This window comes from Phoenix dactylifera, chromosome 1 (genome assembly GCF_009389715.1).
Source record: "Phoenix dactylifera cultivar Barhee BC4 chromosome 1, palm_55x_up_171113_PBpolish2nd_filt_p, whole genome shotgun sequence".
Taxonomy (NCBI): domain Eukaryota; kingdom Viridiplantae; phylum Streptophyta; class Magnoliopsida; order Arecales; family Arecaceae; genus Phoenix; species Phoenix dactylifera.
In genome coordinates, this window is record NC_052392.1 from 4,531,849 (window position 1) to 4,547,410 (window position 15,562).

The 15,562-nt window shown below is 36.5% G+C and overlaps 1 protein-coding gene across 5 annotated transcripts in view; it reads right to left on the reverse strand.

Annotated features, from left to right (window-relative positions):
- The window catches only part of LOC103720633 (serine/threonine-protein phosphatase 4 regulatory subunit 3B-like), a 39,586-nt gene that overhangs the window by 21,628 nt on the left and 2,396 nt on the right, over positions 1–15,562 (reverse strand). For 4 of the 5 annotated variants that reach the window (XR_005510948.1, XR_005510945.1, XM_026809825.2 and 1 more), the window contains exons 2-11: positions 11,972–12,052; positions 8,885–8,984; positions 8,691–8,775; positions 8,537–8,586; positions 8,400–8,465; positions 4,206–4,285; positions 4,079–4,123; positions 2,597–2,656; positions 1,113–1,212; positions 941–1,018 (exon numbers count right to left, since the gene is read on the reverse strand). Coding sequence is in view for 3 of the 5 variants with exons in the window: in XM_026809825.2 (XP_026665626.2) it covers positions 941–1,018; positions 1,113–1,212; positions 2,597–2,656; positions 4,079–4,123; positions 4,206–4,285; positions 8,400–8,465; positions 8,537–8,586; positions 8,691–8,775; positions 8,885–8,984; positions 11,972–12,052 (745 nt within the window). In the remaining 2 variants the exon portion in view is untranslated. The remainder of the gene's footprint in view (positions 1–940; positions 1,019–1,112; positions 1,213–2,596; positions 2,657–4,078; positions 4,124–4,205; positions 4,286–8,399; positions 8,466–8,536; positions 8,587–8,690; positions 8,776–8,884; positions 8,985–11,971; positions 12,053–15,562) is intronic. The other variant, XM_008810434.3, reaches the window with a different exon arrangement.

Here is a 15,562-nt window from a genome sequence, read left to right on the forward strand (position 1 = left end):
CCCACCGTCAAAACCCTAAAGTATCCATCACCGATGACAACGACGATGCCACCGATGAGGTACCCCAGCTTGACAACGACTCTATCGCCTCCCTCTCCCCCCCCCCCAACAACAATGGCGGCCTCCCCACTCTTTCTATCGGTCTCTCTCCTACGCTCCCTCCCTCTCCCTCTCTCTCTCCTTCTCCCTCTCTCCCTCCCTCTCCGACTCTCCCTGTTTCTGTAAGCCCTAGAACGGCATACCACGCTGAACTAGTCACTGACCAATACACCCTTCGATTCCAATTCAGCAAACCTTGACATTTAATTTATTGAGGGCTTTGCTATAACATATAACAAAACTTATTTTTTATTGGGTCCTTTTCCCTATACTTCCACAGGTAACTGCAGCACATAGAATGGCATCACAATGGTCATAGATTTTAGATCATAGATATTTCTAAAATCAACTTCTCACGCAAATTTTGCTTTGGCCAATCATTCCAATTAACTGCCATTGTATGTATGGACTCAGATTCACAACATAACCCCACTAATACATGAGAAAAAGAAAACAGAGAAAGGGGCAATGTAACAAGTGACCAATGCATAGGTTTGTGATCCTTGACTAGATTTAGAAAAGTTGAAACACATGAACAAATTAAGGTTATCAGCATGCATGGATAGGATGATTCAGCCCCAGCTCTATTTCAAAAAAGAAAAAAAAAAAACTGTACCAAAACGAAAATAAAAGATAGACCAAACGTGCAAGAAAGGCTGGCATTTAATGCCAAATCACAAATGACATCAAGTGCTATTAGAGTTAGTTAAAAAGCAGCATGCAAAAAGCATGAAGCATCAAAAAAGCATTACAGCTGCAGACCATCAATAAAATATCTAAGTATCTAATACTGATAAAAGGAAGTAGCAATAACAAGTAACATGACATTAAATGTGCCTACATTCAAGAGAACCAATAATGTCAAAGATAAGTTCATCCCCAAAAATTCTATCAAAGATCTGTGTGTTGTTTAATAGAACTGCAAAAACAAAAAGAAAAAAAAAATCATGTCAGTGACGTTAGCAAGGAATTAGATATTGAACATAAAAAAGCACATGATGACAAGCACTTACTGATCCCTTTGACCAATCTGAAAATCATGTGGAGACCATCCATATTTTCCAAGTCTTCACACATTCTAAAAAGATCCATTAGCTTTGGGAAAAATTCTTGCTGCACCCACACACACACACAAAATGTTAGTAATAGTTGGAGGCACAACGAACTAGTATGATTGTGTGATGCCTTTTTTTTTCTCTTCCTTATTTCCTTTTTTTCTGTGAATGTTGCATTCCCTATGTTTTTGTGAGAGATGAGTGTATCTTATGTTGGTGTTTCCTTGGAAACCATACTCTACTTCAGAATGTAACTGTATCTCATATAAAGTTACTTGACTAGCTCAGAAAAGTTCCTAGTTACAGGAGAGTTTGTTGTAAAGATGTTAGTATCAATTATTTCTTACTATCAACTCTACATACCACTGATTTTTTGACAACTTTTTGGAAGTCCGGTGTTGGTAAACTTTGTTATATTTCCTTTCCTTCTCCGCCACAAAACTGCCACACCAACCCCAAAACCCCTCCATGAAATTTCAGGTAAAACCCCCCTTTGACTCCAGTGTCCAAGGCCACAGAAGCCAGATGGCACTTACCGGCCCTTTCTCTTTTCATTGTCTTCTTTTCTCCCTCCTAATGTTAACCACTTTTCACTTTATTCTGCTGCTTTTTACTTCTGAATGAAACATTATCAACAGTCTGATAAGCTAAATAATGGACACTTACACAATCAACAGTGGTCCACCACCGGCATAGTAAGTCTAAACAGTGTGACCTTTAAGTTTCTCTTATGATAAATTCTTGAGGTTGCCTAGCTTGGGAAACAATATTTAACCAAGATATGTAAGTTACTCAACTTGCATAGGCCCAACATCCTGGAGTGGATAATTTGGATGAGCTATGTGAAGTTCATATACACTACCATGCAAAGGACCAGACCCTAATTGATGGAGCAGGAATCATGATAACATGGTATACCAAAAGACACTATGCAGAAGAAAAGTGGAGGCAACAAGAAGCATTATTTACATTGAGCATCTTTATTGCAGACTCACAACTACATCTGATAATTAATATGCACTGAGAGAATGTGCATGATAAAAAGTATCATGGCCAGAAAAAAATATAAACAGTGTACAACTGCCTAGTTAATGTATGCCTTCAAGTGCTCAACTAGATTAAAATAATTTCCTAAGACAGTTATAAGGGCATGCATGCTCTCTTAAAATTACAATGGAACAATCCTGCTTTGCTCCGTCCATTATGGCGTTGTATCTCCTTTTCAAGCGATAAAAACCTTTCTATGACATATCTTAACTAAAGGAACTAGCTTTGTACATGCAGCAATTGAAATAAAACCATTTATATCTGAAACATATCAGGTGCAAAAGAAGATCCAAGGAAGGAACATATTCCTAATGAACAATAATTAATTTTCCGACTGACAATTGCAGAATTTCTAACTAGGCAACTGAATCAACAAATGTCAACAAGATGCTCACATCTTGCAATATTAATTCTGCTACTCGCATCTGATCCGTCATGCCACATTCCAACACTGTCTGCATGTTAGAAACAACCAACTTAGCACCATTAGGGTTCCAATGATAAACAAGAAAAACCAGGAAAGTTTTCATTCCAAATAATATTAATAACCAATTGGAAAATTTAATGCATTAACTTGAAGAGCTCAACAAAATATATGATCACCAATTTTTGAATTTCCACATTTGCATGAACAGGAAGATACAATAAAAGAAACACCTATAAAGCAACAAGAGAACATATAAGTAATAGGGATATAGAAATAGCAAGCACCCATTTAGTTGTTTCAACTAGCCCCTGTTTGAAGGACTGTAAAAAATACCGGTAACTATAACATGGTCCAATCAATTAGCTAATGAACAGGTTTGTATCCAGAAAATCAAGGCCCAACATTTGGGCTCAGGTTAAGTCCAGCATATCACACTAAATTTTACTTTGTTACCTCTTTGAACTTCAGAAGAACCCAAATGGAAATTCAAAAGACCAAACATATATACGCAACAAAGACAAAGGTGAACAGAAGGTCAAGGATTTTGGTAGAAATGACTGAAGAAAAGATGGAGAAAAGAAGTCAGATGATATGAAGAAGATAGGATCCGAAGAAACTTTCCACTTTTAAGGACTTGACGTTAGTCAATTTTAAAGCTGCAGAGCTAAATACCGATTTAAAAAAACTGATCTTTAATAACAACACATTATGTGCATAATGTTGTCATGGCACTGATTCAAAGTTGCTCGAGGAGAGGTGCTTTTGTCACATTCTTGGACCAAAAGACAATATTGCTTTAAGATAATGTCCTTTAGCCATGTGATCAGAAATGTAGATTAGATTGCATAAGAAAGATGACCTTATAGGCAATTCAGATATGAACCAAAAGGTTCGTGAATTAAGTTTGACATGGGTCAAAACTTCATAGATTTTAAATACTAAAATTACCCACCAAAAAACATAATCCTAAATAGGCTCTTTTTATATCAATATAATTTTTGTTCAATTGACACGTGGAATAACATAGCTCAGTTAGGCTTGTTTATGTTTGATAAATTGATGATTTTGAACCTTGTATCATTGTCTTGTTTACTCTAGAATGTGTGTATGTGCACTAGTAGATACCGTGACTGACTGTTACACAGTAGCATTTGATTATCCAGATGAAAGGCATTACCATAGTTCCATTACACCTTTACCCAAGTATTATATGAATTAAGATACTTAAATTGTGGCTACTATGAATTTTTAAACAAAAAACAACAACAACTTCAAGTCCTGTACAGTACAATGAAGCCATATTTACATAAAACAACCTTTGACCCAAGACTCAAACAAAACAGAAGAAGAAAAATCACAGTGCAATTTTTTTCGAAGGAATTGCATAGGATGCATGGATTTCGTATCTGAATTAATTAAGGAGCAAAACTTAAGCAGTAACAGAATATACCAGCTGACTGAAAAATAATAACGGCGATAGTGCATATATGCCAAACTACAAAAGAATATAGAGCAGAGTATTATGAAGTAGCATAATCGAAAATGAAAATCATTATTTTCATGCATATCATTCTAACCTTTAACATTAAAGGGAGTGTTGATAATTCAACAGACGGGAGCTCTCTTAATTCACTGTTAACAGCACGAAATGTTTCATCTGCAAATATAACCAAAATGATGATCTATAATGCAACTGTACAGTCAATGTCCACTCTATAAATAACTATAAGAGGTGTTTAAACAAGGATAAGGCGGCAAAATCTACTAATCGAAATAAAAAAATTAAACAGAAATCAGATAGAAAGCAAACTATTTAGTGAAATGCTCTAAGCTGCATTGTGCAAGATATAAACAACAGGGGATCACAATATACTAAGTTCTGCTATTGGAAATTTAAGCACGTGGTGATAAACTAGAAATTTAGGCATGAACTCAGGTAATTAACCAGTTTGGAACTACTTGAAGCAGCCAAAATATTACTATCAGAAAGCAGCAATGAGACATCAACCGTCCATACCTCACACCAAGAAAGAACAAAAAAATGTAAAAATCAAGCTATATCCAGCTATATCAGGTTCACATACTTCTTAAAACATGATTTTGATGGATGTCAAACCAAACACAAGCAAGGAAATACTAAATAGGGCTGATGCTAAAAATAATGAACTTAACTTCATTAATCTTAAAACAAGTAAGCATCCGTTCTAGAATAACACAGAAAGCAGCTTTAGATTATTATTTGACATAGTCAAAGACTAGGATGGATTTATTTTTTTTTATTTGAAAATTTTACAAACGAAAGTGTGAATAAGACTTTTAATGATAGTTCATAGATTAAACAACATTACCATATTACTAAAAGTAGAACTCAAATATTCTGAACAATGAAATTTATCAATTTTTCTTAGTTATTAGTCTAGAATTACCTTATTTCCATAACGCAATAGCTATTCATAAATAGAGAACCATGTAAAATGAATTTTATGAAATGGCTGCTTGAAAGTCTAACAGATTCTATACAGTAACTTGCTCAGCTATTGCATAAGCTAAGCAGTATTTGGGCAGCTGCATAACAGCACAACAACCAAAACATATAAACCTCCCTAACACTTTAGAAGCACATAAGGAACTGCTTAATCACAGTAGCAGATACTTGTAGATTAAGCAGCCTGCAGGTCTAGCTTTCCAACTTTATGCTTTTTGGTGATGCTTCAACTGCTTCTGTTTCATGATATAAATATATAAATATATAAATATATATATATATATATATATATATATATATCATGTCATAGCCTTAAGTTGGGCAAAAATCAACCATCAATTTTTCCTCATACGAATAGTCAAGGTCATATCACATGTCATATAGATTGTTCTAGTATGCAGTAATGCAGACTCCAAACATAAAAGCTTAAAATTTTGATTTGGTCTTTGATAGGAACCACTGCTGAGATAGATAACATAATAGCCCCAAATCCATGGAGGATGGCAGGTTCTTTAACCTTAAATTATGCACCGGGGATGATATTCCAGATGATTTCTTTGCACTTTATAGAAATTGAGCTCGGTTATTTTGCAAATTCATTTGTGGCTTTAGGATAACATTGGCTATCTATACATGAAATTACCTTCAAATTTCAATACGAGCATGGATGATCAATATGATGCTCCTAAACCGGATTTCAGAGTATAGGAATATTCCCCCTGAGGGGGACGAGGCCAGAGGCCGAAGGGGGGTAAGAATATCCTATAAAAGATGGGAAGGGGAGGGGGTTCGGGGGAGGGGTCTCTGGAAGGCTTTCTCGGGGAGAAAGCTGGTTGGGGAACTGCTAAACGACCTAAAAGAGGAGATTGACTCTAACCTTTCAAAGTCCTATCTCATCTAGTTGATAGTTGAAGGTACGTGCGATGGTACCATGGACATAAACGAGGTCGAGCATATCTTTAATGATCTCAAACTAAAGCATGGCAAACTTCAGAAAGAGGTCATTACATGGTAGCCTTCATGCAAGATGACCTGGCAGGGGGGGCTTTCTGATAACACCGTGCACCAGACCTAAGCCCGGATTGCACGGCTTGCTTTCGGATGCTTTTTCTGGGCCCGCTCCCTCGACCCGCGCCCGGCTTATCTCATAGAAAGATTGCCCCAAACGACAGTCCCAGATTCGCTAGTAAAATTCCCAACCAGTGTTAGCTCACCTCTTTTCTTATAGCCAGGAAAAGGAATTGCTTACGGCTAGATGTTTCTCTTAATCATAGCAGCTTTGTGTTTTTAGACTGATGTCCAATTAATTGTGTAGTACTGGTTACGGCTAGATGTTTCTCTTAATCATAGCAGCTTTGTGTTTTTAGACTGATGTCCAATTAATTGTGTAGTACTGGTCAGTATGTAAAAATTTCACACTGCGCATTTTGTGCCAGTGCCTCACCAGCATGCAACACTAGCATGGTACTTGCTGTGTGCCAGTGGTTAGTTTGCAACTGTGCTAATGCATGCCAAACACCAGCACAGCATGGCATGGTACATAGAGCAAGGCTCTCGTTCCACTGGCACGACATAATCATGTTATGAATCAAATGCTTCACATCCTTTAAAAAAAATGTTTTACATGTCTCAGGAAAACATGCCATGTAGTCTGTCTAATTCAAGTTCCACATGGTTATCCTCACCTCCTAGCATGGTCTACGGTACCGCCCATATCGTACCGTACCAAAAGAAAACAGATACGAAACTTACATTCAAGTAGGTACAAGCCCCGTATGGCTCGTACCGTGGCATACCGCCCCGTACTGACCTATACCAAGGCATACCAAGATGTGTATCAGTCTGTACCGAGGCGTACCGAGTTAAAAATTGAGAAAAATGTTAGAGAACTATTTCGGTATAGAGGCGTATCGTACCATACCGAACTGATAAGGTAGCGAAACGATACCCGGTACCTAAAGTGCAGACCTTACCTCCTAGAGATTTTATTTGTGCTAGCTTTATCCATCAGTGCAAAACAAAAGTGACAAACTATATGTAATATTACAACTTGACTTCCTCGTGCACCTATCATACTTAAAGGTCATCATCTCTTATTGTCATTGGCAACAAACCTTCATCGTTGTCAACGTACGTACTTATTTTTCCTATTAGAAGTTAGAATAAATCTTCTAACACTTGCTCGAATAGAGAATTAATGCAAGAGCAGTTGCAGGGTTATGTTTAAAGATGCAAAAAAGATTATCAACAATCATCATTGGATTAGCAATCAACTTACCTTTAAAATTGTTATAGAAGCCTAAATGGGCAGCAACTAATGGGATTGAGTTTGAATACAAGAGCAAAGAAGATGACTTCTCCTATAAGACCTAAGTGATGGTGATGCCCAAGGCAAAGAAAATTGTACAGAAAAAATGATATTAAACATGATAAAGCAATGAAAAATCCACTTTGTTATGCAGCGGTCCCTCGTTCTTGAGCAAGTTTGGGAATCTGTCTTAAAGGATGCCCATTTTAAAATTTCTATAAAACTGAAAAAGAATAACACACATGGGTTGAAGGCTGGCAAGATCTAGTTTAGTGACCAAAAAAATGTGGCTGAAGGATTCCTCAGAACCATCATGTTGTACTATGAAATAGATGTAAAAACACAGAAATTTTCCACTACAAACGATCATCTTATTGCTAGAAAGATAAGCACTCACGCACCCCTGGTCAATTGTCAGATTTTGTAATTAATCTGTTTCCATATGCTTATGCTTTTTCCTGTCTTCAATTGATAATCCAATGTCATTTCAAAATTGGCTTCCAAGTGACCTAGAAGATAAAAATATTCCTCTTTCTAATAAAACATCAAAAGACTTGTTACATTTCCAATTGGAGTACACAGTTGACTTTGGTGTTTAGGCAGTTATATGCAGTAGTTTAACACCTGACACAACAAGAGGCTATTCTCAACTTAGCTCCATTCATACCGAGTAACCAATTGTCTTAGTTTATGTTGCCAACAGTCTTATTCCCTCAATGCTACTAGGACAGCTAACTGGCAAATTACTAATGGCAAATATAATTTGGGACGCAAAACTTACTAGTGCAAAAAATTTATCTTCAATGATCAAATTTTTTATATTTCTCGATATACTCTATTTTTGCAAGGATTAAGTTGTTCTCATTTCTAAATGATTTTTCCCATCTGTGATACATATTATGTAGTTCAAACAACAATCGTCTTACAGCACAAAAATACAAGCAATATTGGAAGACCAACTACAGGGGTAAAAGTTACCATTTGATTGCAAAGCACTAGTAGCTTTTAGCGATTCCATTGCTGGACGAGGGCCGATCTCGAGATCTTTAAAAGAAATAAGTCATACAACAAAGAGCATGATAACAGATAAAAGAACTTATGAAACAAATACTTACTTCCTAGACTACTAAAATGCAAGTTTCTTCGTACGCCACATATATGGTCCCTATAACATTCCGCAAAAATATGTGTTAATGAATTTACAGCATATAAAGCAAATGGCAAGCCCAGAACCGACTAACAAAGAAGACACTTGAGAGGGAATTAAACCATATATAGGAGCATCCCATAGCCTCTTGAAAGCTCAGTGCCAATTCGGTGGCTGGTTCTGGTTCCCTCCATGAGATGATTGTGTCTAAAAAAATATGAAATATATGTAAGCCACCAATTACCACATTCTACAAAGTTTATAAAAAAAGAAAAGCTGGTCAGCTTGGAAAATGCAAGGCAAAAGGTTTCTGCACCTTCTTGTCTTCTGTAGATGTCATCTGAGGAGATGCGGTGCACAAGTAACGTCTCATTATCCTCTTCATCAATCACAATCAAACCAAGATCTTCCGACCTCTGCAAATCATACAATCAACATAAAATAAGGAGTTATGGGATAGGTTTTAAAAAAAAAAAAGTAACTTCCATTGGCTAAAACCCTGCAATAAAAATTCCAAAATCATCATGAAAACAAAGCTATATACTATTAGAGTTGGTTTCCTGACGAAGACCTGATCCTATACAAGAGATTCATTTGGTAAGGAGATGTGCTTTTTTCTTCTGTTCTTATAATGTTTATAACATACTAGCATATGGTGATACTTAAAGATCCACAAGAAATTGTAAACCCTCAACTGATTGCTTCAGGCATTAATAAGGGAACCAAGGGTGGGTTTGCTATGTTGTTCCTAAAACTGATGTAGCGAGTAACTGTTTTCACAATTGTTATTGGCATGCGATGCGGAATGCTGGGATCCACTAACTAAATAGAGAAGCCAAGTCAGAAAGAATGCTCCGAGAGCATATCCAGTGCTGGTGATATAACAAAAGAATTTTGATAAAATTATTCTAGCAGCTACTAATATATAAAGTAAAATTATTTCTTGCAAAATGGTTTTTTTTTTAGGAGAGAGAATTCCCTGGAGTCTAATCAATTCCTAGGACATGATGGACACAATAATATAAACAATGTATTTACCACATCCCTTGAGGACCAATATGATATATAGTTACAGTAAAAGGACTAAAATGCCAAAGGTAAAGTAGTCAAATATATCGATTAACCTTAAATACAAAATATTAATCTTAAATAGTTTCAGTATTATTTTCTTAGATCACTTACAATTTAATCAATTTCCTTAATAAGAGTTTACCAGACCTATATCATAGGAATTCCAATACTAGCCTACCTTCACATTTTCATAAACCTACAGAGCACATTAACTTATTTCAAACCTCTGTCACCATGTTGCTGGATAATTTAACCCAAATGAAAGCCACACATTACGTTTCCGGCAACAAGGCAGGCCTGGCAAAGCCTTCAGACCAGCAGGCAGCTAGCTCCAGCTTGGGTTAGCACTAACAAGGTTGCTTTTATGCTTTTGATAAAGAAGGGGGGTTTCTTTACGCTTAGTATGTGCAACCCCACAGCTCTTCCCCCAAGGTTTGCCACTATTAGCAGAGCAGGACATCAGGACATCATCCCCATCGATTCTCTCTCTCTCTCTCTCAAAACCCCACCCTGAATGGTTTTTTTTTTTTTTGTGTGTGTGTGTGTGTGTGTGTGTGTGTGTGTTTGGGGGGATGGGCGAACCTGGCGACGGCTCTCATGCAATCAGAAGTACACAAGCTTAGAATCAGGCATCAAGTATTAGGATGATGGATCGTCTTCCTAGATGTTCAAATTAACATGCAAGGCGAAAACCCTAAACCTAAGTCTTACTTGTCACTACAAAAATTATTTATTCATGCATAACTGATCCACAGAAACATATTTGTTGCATTCCAACAGACTCGATGTTTTCGACAAGGATTAGGCTGCCCTGCCGTACAGCACTTACCTTGCTGACAAGCTAAGGGCAAGTTAGAAGAGTATGTACCCTTTATCATGTGTATTAGACTATCAGTTACACCAACGGACCAACCCATGCCGACACTTGCCACTTTGGCATGCACCTGCACAGACCAATTTGGCCCAACACATTTACATGTTATTATGAGCATAGGCACCTGAATGACATCATAATGTGCCAGCCCCTGACCAGTTAGAGTGCGAAAGACAGTATTTCAACCCTCAGATTTAATTACAACTCCAAAATAGGTTTATACAATAATTAGTCTTCGTATTTGCCAAGAAATTTATAAATAATTCCATTCTCGAAATTAGCAATCAAGATGCCTAAACAAAGAATACATATGCATAAATAGCAATAGAAAATTCATAGTACAATCAAGTAATTCAAGTGAGAACAAAAAGGACAAATATGAAGGGTATTCGTACCGCAGAAAAGCCTAATGCATCAAAAAATACTGCAAAAAAATAGAGAAGAAAAAGAAGTAGGGAAGCATCAGGGAGTTTCAAGTTCTAAGAACCAGCCAAGTCCGACAGATTCCAAATCCACCATAGTCTGCTATCTCATGAAAAACAGTGACCTTGGTCAAAGATAACATAAAGTCGAACCCATTATTTAATTCTTTTCTTTTAGTCATCCTAGCTTGTAAAAAAACTAAGTAATTCCCTGATGTGTGTAATACAAGGGAAGTCCATTTATAGTAACCATGTGGCAGCACTTTTGAGATCTAATCATCCTAAAGACCAAATCATAAACCGATCATTCTCCTTTAGGTCTTGATCAAATACAAAGTACGATATGCACATGATTCGGCCAAAGCATAATAGCCATATAAACAGCTGGATCATACTAGGTCATGTATATTTTTCTCTCGTTTTTGTCCTATTTTATGCTGACAACTCCATGCTTAAAAGAATGGTTCCTTTAACACTAAAAACTAGTATGTATTTGCTGGTGACAAATTTATCAAGTTAAATTCATTGATTAAAACTTCAAACTCCTTACTCCTCTACCTTGAAACATAAAAATCTGAGTCTTCGCTGTTTAACTTCTCAAGCATATACCATAGTTATTCTTTCATTATCTCATCATCAATGGTTCAACTTTTAAATAATTCCAAATTTAAAAAAAAAAAATCCAGCAAAAACAGAGTTTTGTGGTCCTTAAAGGGATACCACAAAGACTAGTTCAAACCTAGGATCCATTTTCTATGACTGTAACCCTACACCTCCAATAAGAGTGACTACTAAAATCTTTCCTAAACTCCAGCTCTCATACAATTCAATGTTGCTTCATCAATCCATGTCAAACCCCCATTCAACATTAGATCTACTTTTTTTTTCAACTACCCAACAAATAGCAAATCAAAATGTCATTGAAAAATAAAGAGTTAATTTTTCATGAACAAACTACAAGAAATAACTAAAATAAAAATCAGAAGATAACTACAAATGAAAAAAATGGAAAAGGCAGGGTGTAGAAGGGTTAAACCTCCAAATAATCAACAGAAACATGCCCAGTTCCCTGGTCATCCCATTTGCCATCATCATTCAAGCGATAAACTTTGACACGCTGAAATATTTTTTCCACTAATCAGTTAATAATGTCAAATATTCCAGAAGTTGCAATGCAGATATGTCACAGCAGTAAAATGAACAAACGGGCCAAAATGTCGTTAAATATGTCAAAAAAAAAAAATCCATGGAACCATACAATTGAATTAATTAAAAAACCACCAACCATTGAATGTAAATGAAGCAAATGACAAAATAAACCATGGAGTATAATGATATATTCATATCGATAACATAAAGTTATTTAGCCGTAAACATTCCAGTTGAAACTATGGAATGTGTATTAGCATTAGACAACGAATTAGTTGTCAAAAACTATAATGCAGATCAGCAGCATGATAATAATAAATGAGGTGTATATGGACAATGAACAAGAACAAAGTCAGTTTAAGAACTTTTTTTACACATGAGGTTGCAAAAGTAAAGAGAGAAAGAAAAAAAGAGCTTCAATATCTGAAAAATGAACATATACATAGAATTACCAACCCACCCCCCAACCCAAAAGAAGAACAAGAGCTAGCAAAGAGATAGAACTAACAAACCTAAATACACATATTAAACCACAATCATAAAATTTTAAGAAGAAGAAAACAAACATGTTAGTTACGAAAACTCTTATTAAGCATTCAAGAGGGGTGATCAAATCAAATTATGAGTCATGAGTCCCGCATACAGGACAACGGAATGAAAGCTCACTGGTTACCAGCTGCATGTATTTCGACGATAACAGTACCAAGGTTTAAGCGATAAATGCAGAAACGAGCTTCCTTTTGCACATAGGAATATGTAAAATTCCACAATGAAGATCCTTACTTGACTTAATGCAAAATGGAGAATAGAACCATCCTGTTCACCCATACTCAGTCTAACCTTCTTTCTCAAGGAACAAGAAGGGCCTCAGCAATGCAGAAGCATTCTACTGTTGACAAGGTTTGAATGTCTTGTTGCCATGGCGATGTAACTTTTCATCCATTACTTGAAGCAAATGAAACAAGGAAAGATTCGTGCTTTTTCTCACCATTTAACAGATGAACAGACATGTTTTGATTGGCTCGCGCCTTCAAAATCAGCTTTACTTATATTAATTAATCCTCTCAAAGGCTATATTCTAGCAAATTCATTCATCAAGGCTCCAAGGTCCGCCGTACCGGTGGCCGTCCGGTCCGGTACGTACCGGCCCGGTCCAGTACGTACCGGCCGATACCGGTGGTTTCAAAAACCACAACGTGAGGCACTGTGGTTCTATAAAAAAAAATCGTACCGATGCGAACCGGGTTCGCACCGGTACGAGGCCGGTACGGGCTCCGTACCGGCCGGTACGGGCTAAAAAACGGGAAAATACCGGTTTTTTAGTGGTTCCAGTACCGGTCTAGGACCGGACCGGTACGTACCGGCCCGTACCGGCCGGTACGGCATTCCATGCATCAAGCATTAAAATTCATGCTTTCCTGTTGCTGGCATAACATCACCAAAATGCTAGCAAAACCACTTTTTTTCCCTCCAAATCCACTATAAAGAGATTCATATCTCAAAAGAGACCATGATCCACGTTCACAATGTGTGCACTTGTATATAATTGAAAAGAAGATAATTCCCCATTGTGGTGTCCACATTCTCCCAAGTTCAAATCCCATAGCTTTTTTGACCTCATGTGCCAATGTAATGCTTATAGCCTAAGCACCACATTTCAAGCCTTCTATAAACTAATTGCATATTCAAATCCGATCCTAAGTAGCTTTGTACAAGTTGTAACAATGTTCAGCCCATTGTAAGTGAATGTACGAACACACCAATCACAAGGAAGGTTCTAGGTCCCACACTATGTAATCATATGAATTTTAGTGTGGATTAAAAACAATCCAACTTTGATGATGTTGACAATGACTTGAAACGACGTTGCTCTGGCAATGAAACAAGACTTAAAAGAGATGTCTATCTTTGCCTTGACAAACATTCCATGTAATTACCAAATGAAAATAGTTCTTTTTTTGTTGGGGAAGGGTGGTTTACATACGAAAACAAATGAAGAATCCTTTTGTTAATTAAAGCATCTTACTGAGCTTCAAATAAACATGAAGAAGATGTGTAAGTAATTAAGCAGTTCCTATGCATTTCGAGCAATATGAAAAACCATTTGATGGTCTTCTATCTCGTGAAAATGACCTTTGATAGAAAGGCACCCTAAAACCCTTGTTTGTTGTCAAAATTTCATAGAGGAGGTTGTCACCCTCTCCATCAATGTATTTGCTGTTTAAAATAACTTTTTTATTGTTCTCCATAGTCAAACATGTTTTATACGCCAAAAAAAGAAAAAGAAAAAAGTCAAGCTACAGACTACAGTCTGGAACATCCAGAAGTTGTCACTGATCAGCCACAAGCTTAAAACATCAGAAAATTAATATTCTTGAATGTGGGATTAAAAAATTAATAGGCCATTCTCGCAAGCTTCTAAAACACCAATTAGATTGAAAGTTCAACCGTTCAGGGATGTGCAAATGTTTCTTTCCTTCTACCCTTGATGCAAAAAAAGGGTTTGATTGGGGATATCTGCCCATAGAATCTTAGAATTGTTCAGCTGTATCATTCACCTGCTCGAACTTCTCTGTTTCCTTTCACACCAAAATAATATGCAATCTAGGTGCTTATAGGTGGCTCCATATAGGCCAGTTTGCTTTAAGAAATGGGACTTTAAGAAACGGGACTTGTGAACCCATGTGCCTAAAATGCTCTAGGCTAACTCATGCCCCTCTTAAATAATTGGGACCCGCACATGGTCAATCACTTCAATTCCTCTTTTAACAAAGATTCTTCTCCTCTTTTAACATTCAAAACTTGTCAACTCAAATAGTTTCTCATGATCCATAAAATGACCAAATCTCATTTACGCGGAATACTAACACTTACCCATTGCAAATAACAACCAAAATAATAGAAAATTCTTCTAACCGACTTTAAGTGTCCCCCTATATCTTGAACTCTTGATGAGAAAAGGCAGAACTCTGGTGTTGCGTTTCACCGCAAGCATAAAAGTGAATCAGTAGTCTTATGCATTATAAACCAGCCAATTAGCTATAAGTCCAACGACGCAAAAATAAGCCAAGCTACTCATCCTTTGTGAATATAAAGCAAAATAAACCCAAACAACTTAAAGTCTTCTCTAGGCAAGCCATACTGATTTTTCACCCTAAGAGAAATGTTGTGTTACTTTGGCACTCGTGTCTGGCTCCAAAAATCAGTGTCAGATACGTATCAGACACTTTGCTCCATATAAAAATCTACAGCTACAACTTTCAAAGATTGGCAGAAAGTTGAATTGTTCCAATAATGAGTTGACCCTACCTTTCATGTTAGAATTAAATATTCATTCATTTTAGTGATTGGCCAAGGATATAGGTATTGAAATAACTTGAAAAATATTATTTTTCTTATATACTTTTACAAGTATAAATAAGAAGCATGTACATTGAAAGACTTTAACAAACAATTTCTCTTTAATGTTCATTTATAA